This window comes from Meleagris gallopavo, chromosome 6, assembly GCF_905368555.1.
Source record: "Meleagris gallopavo chromosome 6, MGAL_WU_HG_1.1, whole genome shotgun sequence".
Lineage (NCBI taxonomy): Eukaryota > Metazoa > Chordata > Aves > Galliformes > Phasianidae > Meleagris > Meleagris gallopavo.
Genome location: NC_139409.1, coordinates 45,139,240 through 45,162,691, shown reverse-complemented (window position 1 = coordinate 45,162,691; position 23,452 = coordinate 45,139,240). Strand labels below are relative to the sequence as shown.

Sequence of the window (23,452 nt, the reverse complement as noted above, 5' to 3'; positions counted from 1 at the left end):
CATTCAGAGGTTTTTTTTTATGGTGGACTTAAATGAGAGAAGATTGATAAGCTGAGCTGCATTTATTCAGTATCCTTTAGGGAAAGAAATGTAATTTGAGTGCTCAGTAAATCAGATTTGTCTGCATACATTTATGAAAAACGAGTAGGGTTCATTTTCCACATATTTCTGCTTAATGCCATTTTAGACAACTTACATGGTCCCCAGTGGTTTCTTTATAAGGCATGGTTTTCCAAGTCTCCAGTGTCACTGCCCACTACTCTTGCAGTCTCCTCAGTCTATAGTAGTACTTGGTGCAATATTTAGTCAACTGAATCTCAACCAATAATTACAAAGAAAAGGCCAGTGCTGAAGACACGTGGTGTTTGTAGGAGTAAGTGTCTTAGTCCCCCTGATGCAATGAGTCTGCATCTGACCATGCACTGCAGCATCTGTGGCTGAAGCAAGTGACCAAGACAAAGTGGTCAGGTGTTAGAGCAGGATGATGATGCGCTGAGATAGATACTGTGTTGTTTGTGGACGGGAATAAATCATGACTCAGGCAGCTCACCCTCAGCTCACATTGGTTAATCTCCCTAGCACTTATGAAAATATTCTGCAGCCAATTTTATGCTGTGACGAGATGCTGAATGGCTTAAAATATAATGTGGTCTGCCAGAAACAAATGATTGGGACGGCTGCACTGCAAAACTTCACTCTGAGTCTCTGCATGCTACATACATTACAGAAGAACCATTTTAGAAATGGTTTGCTAAATATGGCAAATGTGAGTGCTGTAGATCTGAAATGGCAGTACTCAGTATGTCTGTTGCTGATGACTGTAGTAAATGCTCTCAGAGGTGGCTGACTGAAAATGATAGCGGCTGGAGCCAAGAAACATACACTTCTATTCTCCTTCCAACCATTGCACATTCTTTATTAAGCAGAATATTAAGTGTGAACAGTATTCATCTCCTAAAGTTCAAATTTTCTGAGGAAACGTCAGATAAATTCCACTCCAGCTTCTTTTAACTGCTTGCTAATTCAGTATCTATTGCAAACTGCATATGGTAGGAAAAAAAAATAATGGGATACTCATCTGGATTCAGAGTAAGGCATCCAAAATTAATTTGAGGAAAATGTCCTCGATTCAGCAAAGTGCTTCAGCTTTAAGCGTGCAAATAGCCAATGAATCACATGCTTAAAGTAAGACTCATGTATGTGCTTCTTGCTAAATTAGGTATAAATTACATCTCCATATCAAACAGCAGCAAAAACCCAGTAAAAAGACAAAACAAAATACACAAAGAAAAGATAACCATGAAAGCTTTGGTTCAGAAGCAATGCTTGCTCAGATGTAATGTAGTCAACATAAGGTTTGTTTTGTTTTACTCAATCACTTTATTATTTATTGCTCAGTATCAAAAGGAATCAAACTGACATTGATTAAAGGCCATTGTGAGTTGTAGGTAATATTCGTATCTTCGAAGTCTTTGAATTCTTTCTTTCTTGATGCACATTGTAGGGATAAATTAAAATCATAGAAGACTCAAATAGGGAATCACAGTATGATGCAATCATGTAAACAGTAGCACATATGTATAGATTAATACAGATTTCCTTTGCCCACTTGACAGGTCTGATCAAAAATAGCAAATATTTCAATTCTAACAAACATTTGAGTTTTTTCTTTGAACTAGTGAATATATATATAAAAATCATATAAAGCAGAGTGGGTTATCATGACTTTACTTTTTGTCTTGATCTTTAAGGCTTGTCAGAATCCTCCCTCTTCCCACTAAGTTCACTGGTTACTTAGGAGAATGAGCTGAGCAAATGTTCATTGTTTGCTCTGTAGAAAAGCCATTTATAAATTGCTGATATTCCCATAGAGGGAGATATGAAATCAGATACTTTTGATCAGCCAGAAGGACGTGAATTATTGGTGTAGACCATTTGTATTACGAAGGACGATGTTTCAACAGTTGACACCCCTGTAACTTCCTCCTCAGCAATTAAGTGATAAGAGCTGCAAAACGAGTCTCTGAGAGGCTGCAGCCTGATCTGCTCTGTGAGCTTCTGGTCATGAGTAGCACAGCGCTGGATTTCATAAGGCTTTGCATAAGGTCAGTTGTTGGGCATCCCAACTATGAGACCTGGGCTGTGCAATACTGATTCAAACTGCCTCAATATAAGGAAGCATCTTTTTAGAAATAGTGTCAACTTTGCAAAGGTGTGTATTAACCTGGCAGCATCTGGATTTCTTCTTGCAGTGTTGGCATTTAGGACATCCATTTGTGGCTAATTGCAGTAGTATTAAAGACTGGCACTCAATCTCAGGCTGGTCAAATAAGGCGTGAATTCACCAGGGAGCTTTGGGACAGGGCTTAATCTCTATGTCATAATACATACTAAGTTTAAGTGTGTTTGTTGCAATTACATCCAATTGAATACTTGGAAATTAGGTTTACTGTTTTGAAACATCATAAGGCCCCTGCTCAGCAACACGATTGGCACTGGCTGACTTGTATAAGTTGGTCAAAATTCACAACTCCCACAGACTGCTCTCCAGATCTTATACCCTAAACGTATTTGAAGATGGAGGCTTACATGGACAAACCAGACATGTCTGTTCAGTTGCACTGGGACTGAGAGGACTTACGGGAGGCTCACAGTTGTTAATGCCAAGGAGGTACTCATGTGAGTGTATTTACTGATGGATCTGCAGAACTATTTTAGCAAATGAAGATGACAACTTTGGTGGGTGAACATAATGCTAAGACACTCAATGCCTTACTTTGTCACAAGCTCTGGATTTAGGTACAGTCTTCACTTCTGTGTGCAGTCTGTCCTTTCCTAGTGTTTTCAGTCTTCCAGGGGGTTAGTTAACTGTTTTGTTTTGTTTTTTGTTTTTTGTTTTTTTATAAATAGGATTAATATATAAAATCTTATAAATGCAATAAACACAGAAAAATACAAAACATTTCAAGCCTGTGGCTCTTTCCCAGCATTCTTCCCATTTTCTCCCTCACCGGATAAGGGTGCAGGAAACACAGAGGGACACTTCCAAGAAGGCTCTTGAATCGCAGGGCAGGCCATTTTGGGGAGCTATGAGAGCAGCCATCACACCTGGCACACACTGAGAGCTTTTGTTTGTATACAGAGAAAACAAAGGACATACAAGGTCGCTACTCTTTCATAAGGTAAGATTGCACAGAAAGAGAAAGCTGCTGACCTCCAGGGCACAGTGCACTTTTTGAACTGACGTCCACATGGTGACTCCAAACTGCTTTGATATGAGACTAACATCGGGAATAAACGCTTAAACTGGTCGGTTGATACAGGGGACAGAACTGTAGAACCACAGCCACACTTTACTACAAGCATTGGGCTGTAGTATGAGGATGGGTTGACTGGTATTCGTCCCTCCCTCCCAAACACATATCTCCAACAAGAAAGTAGTCCAACAGTTTTCTAAGACACGAGACTTGAGTTTAGTCCTTTAGAACAGCTGTCCGTTTCCATCAGGTTTGCAATAGCCATCTTGCACCAGAAATCAGCCCAGACTTCTTTTTCTTACCTTATTCCTATTAGTTTCCAAGGGCCTCTCATTTCCCTAGTGGTTTCTGACTATATTTTCTTTCAATCATTCCACTTTTCTTATTTCTTAGTGTTGCTGCGGCAGTCTAAATGTCTTTTTCTTCTTGTAGTTGCAGTTTTCCCACTGTTTCCCTGAACATCTGCAAGACAGCCCATCTGGATTGACACAGTGTGAGATGAGGCAGACAGGCATTGCCAACAAAGGGCTCCTACTGCAGCAAGCAGGCTGTTGCAATCAGATGTTTTCTAAGACGTCTATGGGGACAAAGCCTTTCTTCTTCCCGCTGTATACTTTGATGAAGCCATCGTGTTCCTTTTCTGAAGTCACGCAAATCTGGATGCAAAGAAGGTAAAAAAATAAAAATCTCTTTGCCATGATGAAAAGATAAATGATTGAAATCTATTTATCTGGTAGGCTGGACACTGGGCTGGTTGCTTCTACAGGTAGTTTAGGCTCAAAGCTTTGACAAGAAACTCAAAGTCATATGTTCAGAGCATTACCATTCCCCCTGACTCTCTGAAGTGCCACGTGTGAATGAGAAATGTTAAAATCATTAACGCCCTCATACAGGATCAAATATTTTGAAGCTTGAACTACGACTTCAACCTACTGTAACTATCGTGATTTAGTTGTCTGTGTATGAGAGATGTGGGTAATTCAGATTACAAGCTACCAGGCTCCCTCAGAAGTCGATGAAAAATAATCACAATGCCAAGGTGGGTCACTCACAGCAACTAATCTGAATGCAAGCATATTCTCTTTGGCATATTTAAAGAGCCAAAGTGCTTCTCAGATGGGCAATGGGTTATGTTATTCACTCAGCTCTCTCACTTGCAGGTGCCTGTGTCTATTTTGGATACCGAAGTATGTGACCTGAATACAGCTCAGCGAGTGTGTGTGCACAACTCCTGTGCCTAACAGAGGTGAGCGTGATGGAAACGGTACAGTCTTCACAATAGTGCAATATATCACGTTAAGGATCTGCATTTCCTAAAGACCTTTGTGAAGTCAGGTATTTCCTTCCATTTTAGGGCCCATCTGAGGCTTCTTTGGCAATGGATGAGCCATTTGAAAGCACTAGTACTTTGACTGGGCACTTGAGCACAGAGGCATAAAAATTAAGATTTTTTTTCAAACATCTGTGCTAAAGAAAGATACGTTTCCTATTATTCAATTACAGTTAAAAAATAGGCAGAAAGTTGATGGTGCTATTGAGATCAACTCACTGATTTCTCATGATGAAAGTGCCAGGTCTTTTAAGCTCTGTATCTGGATTAATACTCACAAGGGCTCTATCTGATGGGTTTTTAAAGTGTTACAAAAATTCAGAGAGGATGAAGTGACCCCAAATGGCTAAAAATGTTCCTGACTAAATGCATTTCAGCATGACTCTTACAAATTGTACGGTGGCACCTAAATAACATATCTCAACTGTGGGTCGGATTGTCCTCTTACAGCTACATGCCTAAAATTTGCTAGCAATAATGATGCTGCCAGTTGGAAATGAAAGGATATATGAAGGAGGTGAAGATGTTTCATATTTGCCACCTCCAGTATTTGGAAATGGTCAGATGTGTCTCTGTAGCTGAAAACAAGGGTTTGGAAAACATACGTGCTCATTAATATTCTTAGGCTACCTACTTAATTCTATCTGAACTGCACTCCTGGGTCAGAATGACCGAGCACACCAATAGAGTTGACATCCAATTAGAACAAAATAATATATTGTTGTTTGGGCTAAATCACACAGGAGAGAAAGGGGTATGCAATTGATGCAGTTTTTGTTCAGGTGCTATTGCAAAAGAGCCAAGCTAATTTTGTGTGATGGATCTCTAGCACAGTAGCAGCTCCCTAGGCAGTCGCATCATCATTTGAAGCAGAAATGCGTGAAGCAGAGCTATACAGGAAGGTTTTTCTGAGTATTACAAGATGTTGATGTTGCTCTGTCTTTGAGGAAGACTACAAAAACCTCAACAATTAGAGAAAAAGCCTACAAAGGAGCACCAGATTAAGGATAAACGAGCACAGTAGAGTGTTCAAAAGTAGGGAAGAGCATCTTGATTGAAAGATACCCATTCTCAGTTGATCCTTGCATGGGAAAATAAACTTCTGCAGGCTCCCTGTAATGGGCCTGGCTTGTTAAAAGGAATGCCTGACTCCATCACTATGCTACCTCCTGACTAAAAAAGTTTGACAGACCTCTTCCCTGATGTCTTGCACTGTCAGCAGAATGATTTGTGGACAAAAGAAAAGTACAGAACTTTCTGAACAGAGGTTTTCTTTATCTTTGGAGTGGAAAAAGGACAGCAGATTTGAACTTTAAAAATTTTTTTCATTCTGCTGCTGCTATTCAAGCTCTCTCTGATATCAGTGGGAATGCTTTGCTATAGCAATAACTTTAGATCTTCACTGGGTATGTGGAAGACAAGGTCTTTCTGCAAGATTTTCTCTCGCTCCTCATACTAATACATTAATACATGAATCAATCTGCACTCTCACAAATTCCAGTTCTCTCACGCTAATACTCTAAGCCCTGCATGTGCCAGCCCCTGAATGGCAGAGGCTTTTCCCACTCTTTCCTAAGGAAGGGGATATGTGAAGGGCAGGTTGAGCCCAGCTGCAGTATAACACACTTTATTTATATGGTAGAAGTCAGGAGGTCCCCAAGGCTGTAGCAGCTGCTGGAGCTTTGCACAGCTCTGGAGATTCTCCAGATTCTGTGGTTTCAGAAAGGGGGAAACGCAACTCCATCTTTGGCCACGTTTGTCCTCATTGCCTTTTGTGAGTGTTGCCAAGGGTTTCATCCACAAGCCTTGGGATCTGGGTTTCTTAGGTGGGTGTAAATCAGGAGGAGTACATGGTGGTGTACAGAGTTTTGGGCTCCACCTGATGAATCAGCTGTCGCTGAGGACTAGCCTTGGTGACAGCAAGTGTGGTGGCTGTGAAGGCACAGCATGCCTAGCTGCCATCAGACACCCACAGTTCACTGCATCCAACTGGAAAATGCTTGAAATGACAGCTGCTCAGGCTGGTGTGTTCTGGGGGCAAGGTGGCTGAGCAGCTATTCCTCTGTGAATTCAGCAGCAACACAAATGGAGACAAACAGTGTGGTTTTTTTTTTAGAAAGAAAATAGAAAGTGACCTGACTCAAGAGATTATTAATGGAGTAAGCCGTGGGATAAGCAATCACATCTCAGGCTATTTCTCAGTCATCAAGGGATCTACAGAAATAACTGAAAGTGGGATCTAGTATCATAAAGTCACTTTTTCATTCTTTCATCTCATTTTTCTAAAAACAAACAAACAAACAAAACAAACACACAACAAAAACAAAGCAAAATACTGCTTAGATCCTGATTGATGTCTGAACTTGTCAACATCTGCCCTTGGGATTTCTTTATCCCTCAGCAGGGGAGATAGAGGCAATCAGGAAATGATACTTCAAGCTGCTATCAGAACTCTCCTGAGCTTCTAAGTCCTGTGGCAAATTCTCTTTGTCCCAGAGTAACTTTGAACTTGCTCTAGTTTTCTGTAGCTGTCTTCTGCTTATCTTCTCCCTGTCACATATTTAACCTGTCAGTAACAGGCTAGTTGTGATGAGACAGGAATTTGTTTATGAGGACAGCACAGCTTCAAGAGCTGTTCTGGAGCCTGGGGACAGTGCCAGGTCAAGAGGTCTGAAAGCTCATGCCTTCTGTTTGTCTCCAGCGATGACAGCACAGGGACATGATAAGTTTCCACATCTGCTTATGTCTATGCACTGAAAAAATTGCCTAAAAGTAAGCTCTGTGGATAGAAATGGTAGACAACTCAGTTTTCATACTAATTTGGCTACAGTGCAAAGTATGATGACAGGTTTTATATCAGCTGCTTCACTAGCTTTTGGACCAAGAACACCAGCTTGTTTTTCATATGATATTTGTTCAGGATTTTAAAGATGACCTGGATACAAAATGTGCTGTGCTCAGGTTCTAGACTCTTCCACAACCTGTGTGCCACTCTGTGTCTCTGAATAAATGGCCCAGTTAAACAAAACAAGCATCAGTGCAAATGTGAGATAGCTGGAGAGAAAGATCCTTTTTCCCTCAAGCCTAGCTGTGAAAAGTAGCATCTATTGCAGGGGAGTAAAACTTTAGCATCACTTTCCAATCTGAGTTTGTTTCAGCAGTGTAGCAAGTCATTCTTTAAGAAGTTCAGATCCTTCTGGAGTACCTCAGGATGAAAAATGTGGGGCCCTAGTGTGATTCCCAGGCAGCAAGGTGAAAAGCCAGACACCAACAAAACATATGAACTAATGAGAAGACTTGAGGCAGCTGAATCCCTTGGGACTGGAGACCTGGGTTGCAGTCTTGCTCTGTTGAATCTACTCTCCAGGATGAGAGTCTGGATCAAAGTCCATTCCTGGGCTCCTCTCAGGTGGCTGGATCAGACCTGAACGTAGCTGCTGATATACACATACCTAAAAGTCACTCCTTCTGAAATGGGAGCAACTGGCTGTAGGGATATGGATGCCTTGGGGACAGCAAGGCTGACTGCTCTGGTTCGGAAGCTGCAGCCATCACAGCTATGGCCTTTTTTGCAGTCACCATGGAACCCAGATGGGAGATGCTTCCTGCAACAGGGCTACTTTACATCAGTGACATTTATAGAACACATCCATTGCAAAATGGATCTGTTGCACTGACCTTTATGTAAACTCACAGCCCACATTTGGATGAGGCAGAGAGTTTCTGATTGCTAACCTCATTACAGATGTCGTGGTTTGGGGTCGTTTCTGTTTCACAAGATGACTTGTGCAATTCAAAATCAATAGTGTTATTTAATCACAAAGAGCTCGGTCCTAATGTGGTTTATATTTGTGTGCTTGTAGACGTCAGAGGAGCCAGTAAAGGGTGTGGGCAGTATTTTCTTAAAGAGGGCATTTCCTTTATTTAATTAGGGTACTAGAAAAGGAGGAGCAACAGACATACAAACAATAGAATGTTATTTCTTCTTTAAAAACAAGGCTAAGTCTGCCCTTCTCCTGCGCATATCTGATTGAGCCCAGCTGCAGAGCTGCTGCAAAGAGCCCAGCCACCTTCTACACTGGTTTCAGGAACTGCCAGCACACCCTGAACTCCAAGATGTTGCTGTCTCTGAAGCAGTACTGCTTATTCCTAAGCTGAGTTTCCTATTTCATAATGAATTTTTCAAGGAAACCTTTGTGAAGATAAACCCATGCATCTTGCTTAAGACGTGCAAATGCGTTGCTTTGTTCTTCCCTAGTTTTCTCCCTGAGTATTGGCCTTGCCAGAAAGGTCTGCATGAAGCTGAAAACCCAACACACTATTCACAGGACATGAAAACAACCATTGATTCCAGAGAAAGCCTCACCTACTGTGCTTCAAACTTTGAAAATGTCTCTGCTTACCTGAAATAGAGCCATAGATTCCTTTGTGTAAAAAAATACCCATCATTTTTTTTTTTGCCTCTTTCCTTACAAATACAGACTCTCAACCTGAGAACATTCATGTAAGATATAAAAGAGATGGCAACCTGCAGTATAAACCATGGATGTTATCAAGCATTATACTGAAAATTCATATTAAAGGTATAGGATAAGTTTTCCTGTTCACCTTCATTGTAAGAATGGCTCTGAACTCCTGTAAAAACCCTGCAGAATTTACCCCAGTGAATTAACACAATAAAATGAAGACAATCTGCCTTACTATAGTTACAGGAATTTGTGAGACCAGTTAATGAGTTTTTCTAGCTAAAGTGAGACTTGACAGGAATTGGTAGCAATGAATAATTTCTCCTCCTTGCTAATCTAAAACAAGTCAGTGCTTTGCATGTAGTACATATATTGTGCTCTCAGGACTCCAAATGCTGTGAGACAGCTAAAATGGCTGCTTAGATCCCACAGAAATCCCCAAGCAGAATGCAAAAAAGAAAGAATTCTGCAAAACTTTTTCCAGGAGTCCTATTCAGATTATTTTATTTTTATTTCCATGTCCTCTCTTTTCTTTAACTCTCTCAATGCGGTCTGGTCTGGCCCAGGCCCTATGCTGCTACTATATGTTGGCCCAATGCAGATTGCCAGCTCTCACTAGGAACTGTCGTGGGGGGCTCAGCCCTTGTATGGGAATACAGGAGCAAGTAGATGAGTTTTTGGAACTCATTCCATCTCAAAATTACTCAAAATGGCCTTGATGTTCCTTGAGCATCCCCTTTTTAAGACAATCTGTGTGAGGATGGAACAGGCTCTCACCATCCTGAGCTCACATGCTGCTTCAGCTTTGTCTCTGCCCCCTCTGCTTTAACCAGATTTTCGTTTCACATTAACCCTCAGCATTTGTTTAAGATAGATAGGGATAATTGTAGAGGAAAAAAAAAAAAAAAAAAAAAGAGAGAGAGAGAGAAAAGAAAAGGAGGGGGATAGACAAATAGGATGGATTCATAATCCCATTTTTACTACCTGGCCTACCACAGACAATGCCTCCCTCCTCACTGCGAGCTCCCTTGTGAGCCTATTATGAACTAGGGAACAATAAGAAGCCATTGTGCTCAGATGCTGCTGCCAGACCTGCCCACTTAACAACTGTGGTCTTGTGAGAAATGAGGCAAGAAACTGCACCCTCACTGCCTGCAGGAGCAGCCACACTGACAGAGAGGATATGGTGTGCCTGCTGACAAGAAAAGACTCGGACTACAGCCCTTCCTTTGTGCTGGCAAGCAAATCTCCACACTCCCATTTCCTCAAGCTTCTGCATTGTTAATCCTAGAGCACAAAAGGTGCCAAACCTCCAGCCTGGCTTTGGTAATGACTTCTTCCCTGCGTGCACAAATATAAATAATAAAAAGAAGAGCAAGGTAAAGAAAAAAAAAAACTTTAGGCAGATTATCTCTTTCCAGTAACTTGAAGGTTGCCAAATGCACTAAGTGCACAGGGCAGCTAAAATACATTCCTGTTACTGTATACTATGCCTTCCTTAAAAAGCTGTGTATTCTCAAGGACTGTTAGCATAAGTACATGATGCTGTGCCACAAGGCAGCAGCAAAGGTACGAGTTAACCTAACCCACTGCTGGAGTGAAGTATTACAAAAGTTCTGAGTAGAAAATGTGTAATCCTGGAGTCCACCCTAATGTTGATTTCTGCTCCACTTTGCTAAAATCAATGGGTTTCCAGGCACTGTAAGGCAAACACCTCCTGGTGACATTATATAAACTGCCAAAGGAAAGGAAGGTGGAACAAAACTGGGCTTCACAAAATACAGTGATAGAAAGCCAGCTTCCTGTTTTGTGCAGGGTTTGGAGAACTTAGCCTGTGGGTGGCCATCAGCCAGCCATACTTCTGTCTACATGACCCTGCGCCACAAACCTTACTGTTAATGCAGCTTTTGAGCCAAATTCTTCTCTCGCTTTACCCCAGCAAACATTTATAGCAGTATTATCAGATATACTAAAAGCCTGGTAAAAATTCTGTTTAGAAGTGCACTTAAAATCAGATCAAAGGCATAATGGTGGCTGTGGTTTCCACCTTGTGAACCCCCCCAAATAACCCAAGGCAAAAGGAACTGCTGAAAATATGCCAGGTGAATGGACTCTGTGAATCTTCACTGTATGTGGTGTACTATAAGTCCCACTTGCTGCTTAAATTATGGCTTGTAGAGAGAATTTGTAAGTAGCATCACAAGCTATTAATGACTAAAGATATTTTACAACCAGTGAATAAGGGATAAATTTAAGATTTACAGTTTTCTCAGCGATGTCTTAACTCTGCTCCTGCTGAAGCTGAAACAATGTGCTGTTTTTATGTTTGGGTAAGGCAAGGTCTGGGAAGGGAGCTACTCTGTTTTATTAGATTAGCCTAATAGCGTGCAGAAAAGCAGACCATGTGTTAAGCACTCAGGTCTACTCCTACAACTCTGTTTTCCAAGCTGTCCCTCTGAGGTGACATATAAATATCTTTATGAACATCTGTAAGCCTGTAAACTTAGCCACAATAAATAGGAAGAATGTGTTAGCTGGTTAGTAGATCGTTACCACGTTAATGGTAAATCTTGAAAACATAGCTGAACTGCAGTGAACAGCATCTGTGTCCATTTTGCACCTTCCCTCTGGTCACATCAATTCGACTGTGGGATGCTCAAGTCTGGTGGGAATTCAGCCCAGTGGGTCTCTTTGCATTTACCTGGTTCTCTTTCAGAGTTATCTGCCCCTGCTCCTTGCAGCCAATGAATGTCCTGATACATCTGTAAATCTTCTCATCATGTTGCACTCTTTGAACGAAGTTAGCAGGAAAAAATCCAGTTCTGTCGTCAATTTTTCCCTGTGGAGAAAATGTATTGACAGAAGAAAGCTGTTAACACCAGTAGCTTTAATGCAAGTTCAGTATTGAAAATAACGTACTTTTTCCCTTTGAAAATGAGACAGATAGATGCAAAATAATTAGCACGTACCTTCCACCAGTCTTCATTGGAGTCTTCCAGAAGAGTGATCATATCCCCTGGCCTGTAATTAGAAGAGGAAGAGTGGATTAGGATGACTCTTAATAGCTATGCTGCATCGGCTCCCACAGTTACCTTCTAATAGGAAGGCGGTCCTTCCTTGGTCATTTTATCTGAGCATTTACTGCAGGTAGACTCAGTGAGGCAGCAAAGTTTTCTTTAATCATACTAAGTAAAGTAGAAAGAGAATTGCTATATGTTGGGGCTAGATCTTTATTGTGAGACAACACCTTCTGTGAACAGGAATTTCTGCTTCCTGTTTAATAAGAAACTGTTTTAAATGCAGTCCCTATTTGTTACAGGCATTATCTTGTTACTTCAAGACATTTTGCATTGTTGGGACACACTACTTTATCATCTGTGTTTTCAAGCTGTGATTGCAGAAGGAAGGCAGCAGGAAAATGGTTCTATTTAACTGACAAAGGCAATTAGTCAGCAGGGATATAATTCTGCCCAGGAATGTCTTTTTTTTTTTCTTTTCTTTTGAATGGGACATATTTACCTCTATAATGCACAATGCAGGGTTGTAATTGCTAAGTATCAGCATCCAGCTGACTAGTTCCAAAGCAGAGCTAAGAGAATAATTTGGCTGGAAATGCTAATAGTGAAACATGTCGAGCTGGTTTTGTACAGGTAGTTGAACAGTTATTTGACTTCCTTTCCCCATTGGTGGCACTTCATTAACGTTATTGTGTAATTATAATCACACTATGTTGCAGAATGTAAGTGGCAACCCATTTGCAAATGGATTAACCTCAGAAATCTGTCTGCGTGATGAAAGGCATCTCTTTGATCTTAATAAAATTAATGGTTGACCCCTAATTATTTAGCTTTCCTTGCATATCATGTTAGTTTCTTTGTATCAGTGAGGTATCAGCACAAGAGTCTGACAACACATTGAGAACGTGTGATAAATAGAGAATTTAATGGGCTCTTGCAGAACACACATAGAAGACATGCACTTGTCCAGCTGGAGAGCCTCTCTGGTCTATTTGCCCAACAGTTATCACTGCTGCTGAGAAATGGAGATACAGGAATTTAGTCTTTCCTCTAACACGGTGGGATTTGAACCTAAATTTTTAGGTTTCAAAGGTGCTATCAATAAGGCAATAGAGTAGGCTTTTCCCTCTTTGGGAAGCTGTTCCATTGTGTTTGGAATAATTAAATGTTCTTGCCGTGAGAAAGGAAGCTAGAGAAAAGGGATGACTTGGTACCTTTGTGATAAAAAAATTCTTCCATAGGAAAGGACATCCAAGTCCAGTTAGTATTTAATATAAGATACTTGGGTTTTGAAGGACCCTAACGTGTCACTCCAAAGTGAACAGGCTGTAATGTTACTGGCACCCTGACACTGCAAGGAGGAACATCTTCAATAAGAAAGATTTAGAGAATTCCACCTTTTAAATACCTTCCAGCCTGGTGAGTAGAAAAAAACTTAGAAGAAAATAAATTTCAAGTTGTCAGAAGAAGAGGGTAACTGAACCTGAAGTCTTCCACATCAGTGGTCTGAGCACTGAGATTTTACATATAAGACCTGCAAATTTAGCTGATACTTTTTAGAACAGGACTAACGTTGATTTCTCTAATCTGAAAGGATTCCTAAATAGAAGTCCCAGGTGAACCTACATTACTTTTCCTGCACAGATTTAAGCTGCAAAATCCCTGATAGGGGGCAACCTGTTTGGTGTTTACTGCTTATTGAAATGGTTCTCTGGTCTTACCCTATTTTTTTTCCTCTGCATTACAGCCCTGGACAAGTACTCTGCTCTACATCAGTGTTCTAGATTTCAGTAGGTGCCAAGATAGGTGCCTATCAATGCAGTATCTGAAACGCTGGGTGCCTTACTCCAGAACTTGCTTTAAGCGTTGTAAAATATGGCTATCTCTTAGAATAAGCTTGTTACTGGACTATCCCTTTTTACTGAAGCCAGAGCTCTGGAAAGCAAGCCTGATTGCTTCTGCTGCTGAGGAAGGAAGAAATCAAGGTTATGTCAAATACGAAGTGCTGCTGAAATCAAGACTGTCACCTCTCAACGGCAGCAGTCTGCTGCCCATTGCATGCCCTCAGTTGTGAGTTCAGATCTCTACAAATCCCCCTTAACATTTCCTTCCAGCTAACCTCCTTACTCTACTAGTTCTCTTCCTTCTGTTAAGATGATCAGTGTCCAGTCAATCCCTGACTTGGGCTGCCAGGACAGTACATATCAAATCTTGACAATACTGCTGTGCTGAACCCATCGCCAGAAACTCAACTTTGTTGAACAAAAATTCATCCAAATGACCTGAATCCTGCCCTGCAGATAGCAAACTGCATTACTAGCTGTTTAGCATCACTTATGAAACAGTGTTAATCCATGTATTACTAAATTTCTAGTCATGGGACAGATAACTTTGCTGTAGCCTAGTGACGATATTCCAAAACCTGATTCTTGTCTCCAAGGAAAGAGCCTGTCAGTAATGACTGTTCAGGTCATTATGTTTTAGGCCATAGGTTGCTTTGGCCTTCCATGGGAGGGACAGGGGAATTTTGGGGAATGCTGCATTTTCTGGTTTTCTGTGTCTGGCTGAGGATGCCAGAGGATATGTGTCTGAATGGACTTCCTCTCCATGGGAAAATTGCTCAAGCTGAAATACACCTATAAAGGACCAAGATGCAAAGTGGGATCCCTCAACCAGAATGGCTGGCAAGTTGCACTAAAAGTCACCATAGCCTGTGGTTATTTCCTGAAGAGCTGTCATGCCTAAAATAATGATCAGAAAATGCTAGCAAAACAGAATGATAGGGAAACTTGTCATTTCTGCCTTACATCCCACCCATTCTTCCCAGAGCAATGAGAAGATACAGCTGGGAATACTAAAAAGGAGATGCTGACAACAGGGGCATTTCTCTGGCAATTCCTTAAATTTTGTGTCAAGTGCATGTGTGTTATCATGTAGAGAATGCCTTGCAGAGAACTGACACATTTAAAGTCAACAGCTCTAGGAAGGCCCTCAAAATGTGAACAGCATGAGTCAAGCTTATTGCACTCAAAGAAAAGTTGCTCTTACACTTCGGTGAGTTTGGATTAGACCATGAGATGCTAGCAACTGATGCAGAACTGAGGCAGGAAGTGTTAAAAACTACTGATTGACAAGGACACTTTGCAAAGCTCAGGATGCATTTTCTAGTGTGAAAAAATGCCATCCATCAGCTGGACATCATTCTTTTTTCTCATCCATAATTTGAATGGGAGGGAAAAATCAAACAGGACTTGCAAAACGTTTAGCATTAGCAGGACAGCTGGTGAGGAATTCCTAGTTGAAAATTTATGTTTGAAAATGACAAAGCAACTGAAAACTGAATATTTTCTAGTTGAAAGCCCTCTTAATTCTTGTATAGGAAGTGCAGAATCAGGGCCTGAATTAGGGCCTCTGATTGACCACCTGAGGCAAGCAATGAGTCAGCCCTGGGAGCACAGGTGAAGGCAATTCTCCTGTGCTATTAGAAGGGGTGGAGCCTGGCTGCACCTCTCCTAGACCCCATTTAAGAGCTGACTACGATTGGGGAAGGCTTTCTTTTGGAGATTGCTCCTCTTGGAGTCTTCTCAGTGAGTCCAGGATAAAGGTAAGCTTTCCATTCATTCTTCTTTGGTGTGATAGCCTGTTTAGCCTATCTTTCTTGTATGTTTCCTAATTATAACATCTGTATATTCATTGATTATACACTCCTGAAATGGCTTAAGTGTCTTTTAAGCGTTTTATCTGTTGTGCCTTTGCCAAAAAAATGGTTACTGGATTTGTTCCTATGAGAGTAAGTTTGTATGTATCTATGAGTACTTATACTTAAAAATGTCCAGGAAAAAGGTCAGAGTAAATCTCCTTCTTTCTTTTTCCCTCAAGTCATACATAGCAATACAAGCCTTAATTTGTACGCATTAATAAAATAATAAATATTTTGAGGCTTTACCTCATCTCCAAGTCTTCATTTTCTTGTGGTACAAATTTGTACAAGGCAACATAGGTGTTCATTTGTAACGTGCTTTTATAAAATGGTCCCTTGAAGAAAAAATAATAACAATAATGAGAAAATGTAAATATCTGTCTGTCAAATATTTAAGTGTAACATATGGCCCCATGTCTGGAGCTTATTGATACTTGAAAACCCAGGAATTTTGTTCACATTGTTACAGTGAGGAATCAAGGTCTGTAATTCCAGGAGATGAGCCAGTATCTCATTGCATTCACATCCTGGAGGACTTGCCTAAACATACTGCAAGCCACTAAGGCAATAAATGTCTTTATGGAGAAATAAGAGTCCTTGAACCCCAAGATCAATTTTCTGGCAGAAATATGAACAACTTGGTCTTTTGGGTGAGGCCGAAAAAGTGAGCTTGCCTTTTACTCCTTAACACATGGATGTTGTAAGCCCAGCAGTATATTGCTGGCATTATATAATGTGTCTATTAAACAGGCCTCATTACAGATGAGTTCAGCCTGTACAGTGCAAAAGTCCAGTGAATAGAGAGGGAAAATCACTTTCTTAAACAGGAAGTTATTTGCACTGGCTTCCTGCTGAGAAGACTGGCTACTCTTTTGCCTCTCTGCTGAAAATTTGCAGGAAAAAGAAGCACTTAAACCCAACCCCAGGTAATTTTCCAAATTATGTCAGTTCTGTGATTTTTACGTTACTGCCATTCTGTTGTAATGACACAGTCTCCACACTGGATATTTTGTGTTCATAACATGAAATTATAATAAACATAGGAACATAAAAAGGTCTATTAGTGGTCAACCAAAAAGCCATCCAGTCCTGTATACTGCTTCCAATCACAGCTAGGGGCCCAGAAATGGAACAGTTATGTGACAGACAGATATTGATGTTTGCTCCAGATAGTGCCCACAGCAGTCCCACCACAATTTAAAAGCTAAAAATCCTCCCCAGTCTATATTATACATGTCTTCCTAATTTTCTCAGAAAATTTTTAGCCATACCGGGGAATGTATACTTTTTGGTTCTTCTCCAAAGTGTTCCGTGCCATTTTCGGAATATGTAAACACTAAAATAAAGCAAACACATGACATTTCAGAATAGGTTAAGGCTCTTCACTTCAGCAAGGCTAGCTTAGTTTTTGTTAAACTCTTCCCCCTTACTTTCTTTGATCCCTTGTCTCCTCTGAACCCCCAACAGAACCAGGTATTCCACTGAACTTGGCACATGGCTCAAAACCATTTCTATCCTGAAAAGTTTACAGTCTTACTACATGGCCAATTTTGATCAAATGACCTACAGGTAGATGCAGCACAGAACTTAAGTCTCCCAATCGCACTACTATTTAAAGTCCTGAAGCCTTTTCTTCACGTTTGATGCTGTGTTTTCGTGTTTAAGACCAGAATTTCCATTTGAAAAGCAAGTGCAAAACGTGATGGTTGTATACAAACATTGAGAAAATTTTGCAGCTAAGAACCCTTCTTCCTGTATCCTCTGTCTCCATGTATTTGGTGGACTTCTTTGCTCTTTCTCTTCAGCAACCTCTGCCTGGATGCACTGGCTGTACCCTCTCCATTTGATCTCAGAGGGATACTAGAAACACTTCAACCATAAGTTGAGATGGGCTGTTTGAAAGACATACATATGGCCTGTATGTTTGAAAACGTGCTTCTAAGTTACTAAATCAGAAACTCCTGGACTAAAGCAAGAATCACAGATTACAACTGACCTGATTGGTAGCTGACTCAAATCATTACGCTATATTCATAACTGCTTTGCGATGTGACAGATATCTGTCCTCAGTTATTTCCTTGGATAGACCACACTGGCTTTATTAAATTGATTGAATCCTCCTTTACATTTTAACAATTGCTTTGTGTTTTATGCTTCTGGATAAAGTCTGAATATGATTGTACTACCTGGAGTCCTTTAGCAGCTAGAACCACCAGCATCACCTCCATCCATTTACCCCTGCAAGTGTTTCAAGCAGTTTAGTAGTCTCTAACAAGAATTTGGAAATAACCAAAACAGCAGTAAGTAGCAGGTTGATTGTTAGAGCATGTTTTCTTTCTATTTCTTTGTGATATGCTTTCATGTACTTAGGGAAAAGAAGAGGCCAGGGAATCACTGAATGACTGAATTCCCTTCTCTTTCTGCTCTTCCACATTCTCACATTTCTTCCATGAAAACATTTTACTGTGGCTATTCTAGATTGCCAATGACAGCCAGTCAAGGTCTTTGAAGAAGTTTTTTGAGTTAAATAGTAAGGCTCCTTGAGAACAGGCAGTTGTACTTAGATCTCAAAAAATATGTACTGTTCTTCTTGTAAAGGAGGAGATAGATAAAACAGTAGACACAGCATGAGTGAGAAAGATTTTCTACAAAGGGACGCACAGCTATGAGAACACAAAAACGCACATACTCTGATAAAGTGTAAGACAATTTTAAAGTCATAAAGTCTAACATGTGAATGCAAAGTCTGTATATGAGTTGATGCATTTAGCCTGAAACTGCCCCGAGTTGTCTCCAAGTGGTTTGACTGTGGCTGACCTGGAGGCCTCATTTCACACCAAGGTGGCGGAGGGACACTGACTCTGCACACTGTCACCAGCACCAGAAAGGAAAACTTTAAGAAAAAAACACTTTGCAGTATCCTGTAGCATACGGGTATGCATATTCCTGGCATCTGTGTAGAGAAGTCCTATTTATGGTTCTATGTTCCACTTTTTTTTGTTGTTGTTCAGTGGAGAAGGAGGTAGGAAAATTGGACCAGTTCTATTGAGTGAGTTGAGTAACTGGGAGCCATTTTGACTTGCAGAAAGTCTTTCAGAAGAAGATAGAGGCATTTCAACAGAAGAGCATGTTTGGGAGAATTTCTGCTTGGTAATAGAAAACAAAACCTGGTTACTCACGTTTACCTTGTGAGCTGTGGAGGGCTCATGGACCATATCTTTGTGTCATATGGACCATACAGAATCATAGAATGATTTGGATTGGAAGGGACCTTTAAGATCATCTGGTTCCAAACCCTGGCTATAGGCATGGAGATCTCCCTCTACACCAGGTGTTCAAAGCCCCATCCAGCCTGGCCTTGAATGCTTCCATGGAGGGGGCATCCACAACCTTGCTGGACAACCTGTTCCAGTGTCTCACCACCCTCACAGTGAAGAATTTCTTCCTAATCCATCTTCCAGCTTAAAACCACTTCCCCTTGTCCTGTTGCTTAATGCCCTTCTAAAAAGTCCCTCCCCAGCTTTCCTGTAGGCTCCCTTTGTGTACTGAAAGGCTGCAAGGTCTCTTCAGACTGTCTCTTCTCCAGGCTGAAGAGCCCCAGCTCTCTTAGCCTGTCCTAAAAGAGGAGGTGCTCCAGCCCTCTGATCATCTTTGTGGCCCTTTGTGGATGTGCTCCAACAGCTCCATGTCCTTGTGTGGGTGACCCAGAACTGGATGCAGTACTCCAGGCAGGGTCTCATGAGAGCAGAGTAGCAGGGCAGAATCACCTCCCTCAACCTGCTGGTCACACTCATCTTGATACAACTCAGGATACGGTTGGCCTTCTAGGCTGCAAGCAGGCACTGCTGGCTCATGTTGAATCATTCATCAACCAGTGCTCCCAAATCCATATCCCCAGGGCTGCTCTCAAGCCATTCTCTGCCCAGCCTGTATCTGCGCTTGAGGTTGCCCTTACCCAGAGGCAGGACTTTGTACTTGGCCTTACTGAACTTCATGAGGTTGGAATGGGGTACACACATCCTTGTGTACGTAGGGAAATGCTCACCAAACCTAGCTTTGCCAAGAATGTTTGCTGAAATCCCTGCTGATAACAGGCTCGTACGTACTTTTTAAAGTACAATTTGGCCTGGGGAGCTTCCGATACAGATAGCAATTCTCTGCAGTGCAGGAGGGTAACTGGCTTAGAGGAAGCTGAAGGGCTGGTGATTAGGTATGTCATCTTAGAATTGTAAACCAGGCAGGTTTGCTGGATAGTTTGTGTGCCAAGGCCTGAAACAATCCATCATTCCCTGAAGTTGTTGTCATATGACTATACGGTTGCTTCCATTGCCACGCATGATGAGTCTATTCTGCTCTTTAAACAAAGAGTGCATGTTCCTGAAATGTTGTTTGCAGAATGCAGGTTTTTATTGGAACAAAAATAACTGGAATGAACCTGATTCATCAGGGCATTAATGTGGAACTGCCTGATAAAGAGGCAGCGGGCAACAGAGGAAAAAGGAGTGGTGAATCACCCTGCAGCAACATTTTGAATTTACTTTGTTAAATTTTTAATCTCTGTTTAGTTCATGGTCTCTGGATATTTCTAGGAGGCACTGGAGTCTGAAAGCCATGCAGCTCTGTTGTTCATGTCTCTACAAAACATAAATCCATCTCCTTTCATATTTGCTTGCCCCAGCAGCAGAAGAGGAAAAAAGAAAAAAAAAAAAAACCAACCACCAAAAACACCCTGAAAAACCCAGAGATTTTGACAGTCTGAAAAGGATTTTACCACTTCCACAGCTTGTGCAAACAGTGAGGGCAGTTTATTAAAAATCTACCAAGGGGAAATTTTTGGAGTGACTGATGCATAATTTATACTCCGAGCCTCTGAAGGATGGATTGTAAAAAGCCAGTGCTGATCAAAGGAATTGTTAATGTGCTGTGGAAGTTATTTGGGGGTTTGACACATGCTGGGTTTTTAAACTAATCTCTTTGAGTAAGTTCCTTGAATGCGTCTTAGTGCATTCAGTGAAGGCAGGTCTTACAGCAAAAAAAAGTTTCTTTTGGTTTCAGAAATTAAACTGCTGTTCAACAATGAAAGAAAGTTATCAGGAAACTCAGACAAGGCCAAATTAATCTCAGGTGGGCAGGATTAAAAAATGTGAAGTAGGTTAAATTTTTTTTTATCTTTAACCAAGTGAGATCAACATGCATTGGTGAGATGGAAAAGCTAAATAAATTGTCAGAAGAAAGAAGATAACATAGATGGGATGTTCACAAAACAGAAGGGAGGAGATGGCTGCACATGGTGAAGAGAAGTGATAGGAACACTTGAAAAGGAAGGAATAAGAAGGAGACAGCATGAAAGTGGAATGAACAGTTAAAGCTGGCATCTCACCTACATGAATTGCCAGCTGCATGTAAGGAATACAAGGGGTCTAACAGAAAAAAAGCTATATTCTCTGTGATTTATTTTTGCAGTGTACATCTCATGTGAAATTTACCAAAGTAGCCTCCTTGTGCTAGAGAAGTCACTGATGGTTTGGGCCTGAAGTTTTACTAAAAGTGCTTCAACCCACTTTGTACTTATTGCTTCCCTTGCCATGACTGAATTTAAAAAGGAGGTCATGTACACCATCCCACGCTAGCTGAGATTTCATCACTCAGCTCTGGTCTGGTAATGTAAAAGCATTACTTCCTAAAAAGCAGACAAAGGAATTGGCTATTAATATTATGGGGGCACATTCTGTAGCTGTAATGAGAAGATGCAACTGTAATCAGGATTCATTGTGATGTATATTTTACAGACATATGGATATTATGTGATTCATTTCCTATACCAAAGAGATTGTGGTATATAGAGACATGTAGACAAGTCAGACATATGGAAAGAGTAAAAAAAAAGTCTTATTTTTGTTCCACTTTACCAATGTGAAACTGAAACTTTTTAAGTGACTAGTCTAGAGTCACAAAGGAGATAAGGAATAGACCTGAATATTGTCCAGTGTCAGGTATGGACAAAACAAATGATGGAAACCAGTGGCTTGGATCTCACCTGGCACTCAATAAAGCATTCCCAAATTCTTTCACTAGCTTGTTGTCTCACCCACCTCTCCATTCCAAAACCAGGAATAGGTTCTACACAAGACCAACGCATGCAAAGATGCCATCCTGGCCTAGCAGCACTCACCACTGTTGCTGCGTTTCCTGCTTAAGTCAAGGCTGCTATCGGCTTCCTCAGGAACTTCAGCCAGATCAGCTGTCTGCAGGAACAGAGAGAGCAAATGAGATGGGAAAATCCAGGGAAAGCAAGTGACAGGGTGAAATAAAACCTCACACGAGCCTTTGGGGAATGCGGAACTGTGGTACTATCAGAGCAAGTCAGCTTGATAGGACTGCAGAAAACACTGTATCTGGTGGTGCACAACAAATACCCTGCTTTATAGGGAGCAATAAAAGCCCACAAAAGACTCTAGAGAAAATTTCCTGTCTTCAGTACAAAACATTTCTGCACTGTAAAGTAAAATGAAAGTTAAGGAATAATTGACTGTCTTAAACAATCTGAGTGTCTGTATAAAGCAGAAGCTTGGGGAGATTGGAGATGATGAAGATTTTTTTAAATAGATGACTACAGAAGAGACTGGCCATTAATTGAAAGTATTGACTAACAATTTATTAATCCTGAACACATTTTTCAATAAAATAACTGTAAGTGAAGTGTGATTTTAATTCTGTTAACATTCTGAGGGGGGGGGAAAAAGGAGAATATTGGAGTTGTGCAATCAGCCTTGAAATATCCACCTTCGATTTCTTTTTTTAAATCTGGCTGGTACAGTTAGGGACAAATGAAGCTCAAATATTGTTGTTAGAATTACTATGATTTGTTATGTGTACCATATTAATGTCAATCATGGTTAGGGACTCATTGTTCTAGGGCATAGGAAAACACGGGATGACGAAATCCCAAGCCTCTCAAATGCACTCTGCGTAAGGCGTTGGATTCCTCAGCTGGGTAGTTGGCTTCTCCATGTATATATAGCCTGACAGGAACCAGGAGCCACGCCAAACAGCTCTGTCCGAATCTAACCTTAAGGAGCTTCTCTTTCTGAACTTCCCACCTACGACTTCTTTTGGATAAAACATCACCATACAAACAAACAAAACTTTAAACTGAAGATTCGGATTGAAGATAGTGTTGCCAATATGAAAAACTCCTCATGTGGACCTAAGCATTATTTATTTCTTGTTAACGGGATTTTAAGACAGACGGAAGGATTTAACTTAATTATTCTATGACACTCTAGGACTATATAAAATGCACACCTCTATCTGGTGTTTTGTAGACCTCTGCCTCCATTTCGTGAAAAAAAAAAAAATAAATAAAATTGAGGAATATCCACTGCCTTTGTGTAGGGAGTACAAAATCTGAATTGCTTCATAGTTTTTTATATTTTTTTTTCCTTTCACTAGCGTTGACAACAATATTTTCATTTTAGAAAGTATATTTGCAATTTATTATATTTTCTAAGAATTTTATTTCTTAGCTACTTCTCACTGCAAATATACTGCTGAATGACAAAGTTAACAGTAGATTTATGCTGTAGGTATCCTATGATTATCGTGCCTCTCTTACTATTTTCACAGCCTTCCACTTTATTTTCTTCTATGCAATGTTTTTAGACTTCACCCTTCAGGAAAAG

The 23,452-nt window shown here is 40.7% G+C and overlaps 1 protein-coding gene across 1 annotated transcript in view; it reads right to left on the bottom strand.

Moving 5' to 3' along the window:
- Positions 1-1,356: 1,356 nt before the first annotated feature.
- STAC (SH3 and cysteine rich domain) overlaps positions 1,357-23,452 on the bottom strand; it is a 73,401-nt gene continuing 51,305 nt past the window's right edge. The window contains exons 6-11 of the mRNA XM_003207280.5: positions 21,943-22,015; positions 17,042-17,106; positions 16,017-16,105; positions 12,023-12,074; positions 11,755-11,892; positions 1,357-3,913 (exon numbers count right to left, since the gene is read on the bottom strand). Coding sequence (XP_003207328.1) covers positions 3,815-3,913; positions 11,755-11,892; positions 12,023-12,074; positions 16,017-16,105; positions 17,042-17,106; positions 21,943-22,015 — 516 coding nt within the window. The 3' untranslated portion in view covers positions 1,357-3,814. The remainder of the gene's footprint in view (positions 3,914-11,754; positions 11,893-12,022; positions 12,075-16,016; positions 16,106-17,041; positions 17,107-21,942; positions 22,016-23,452) is intronic.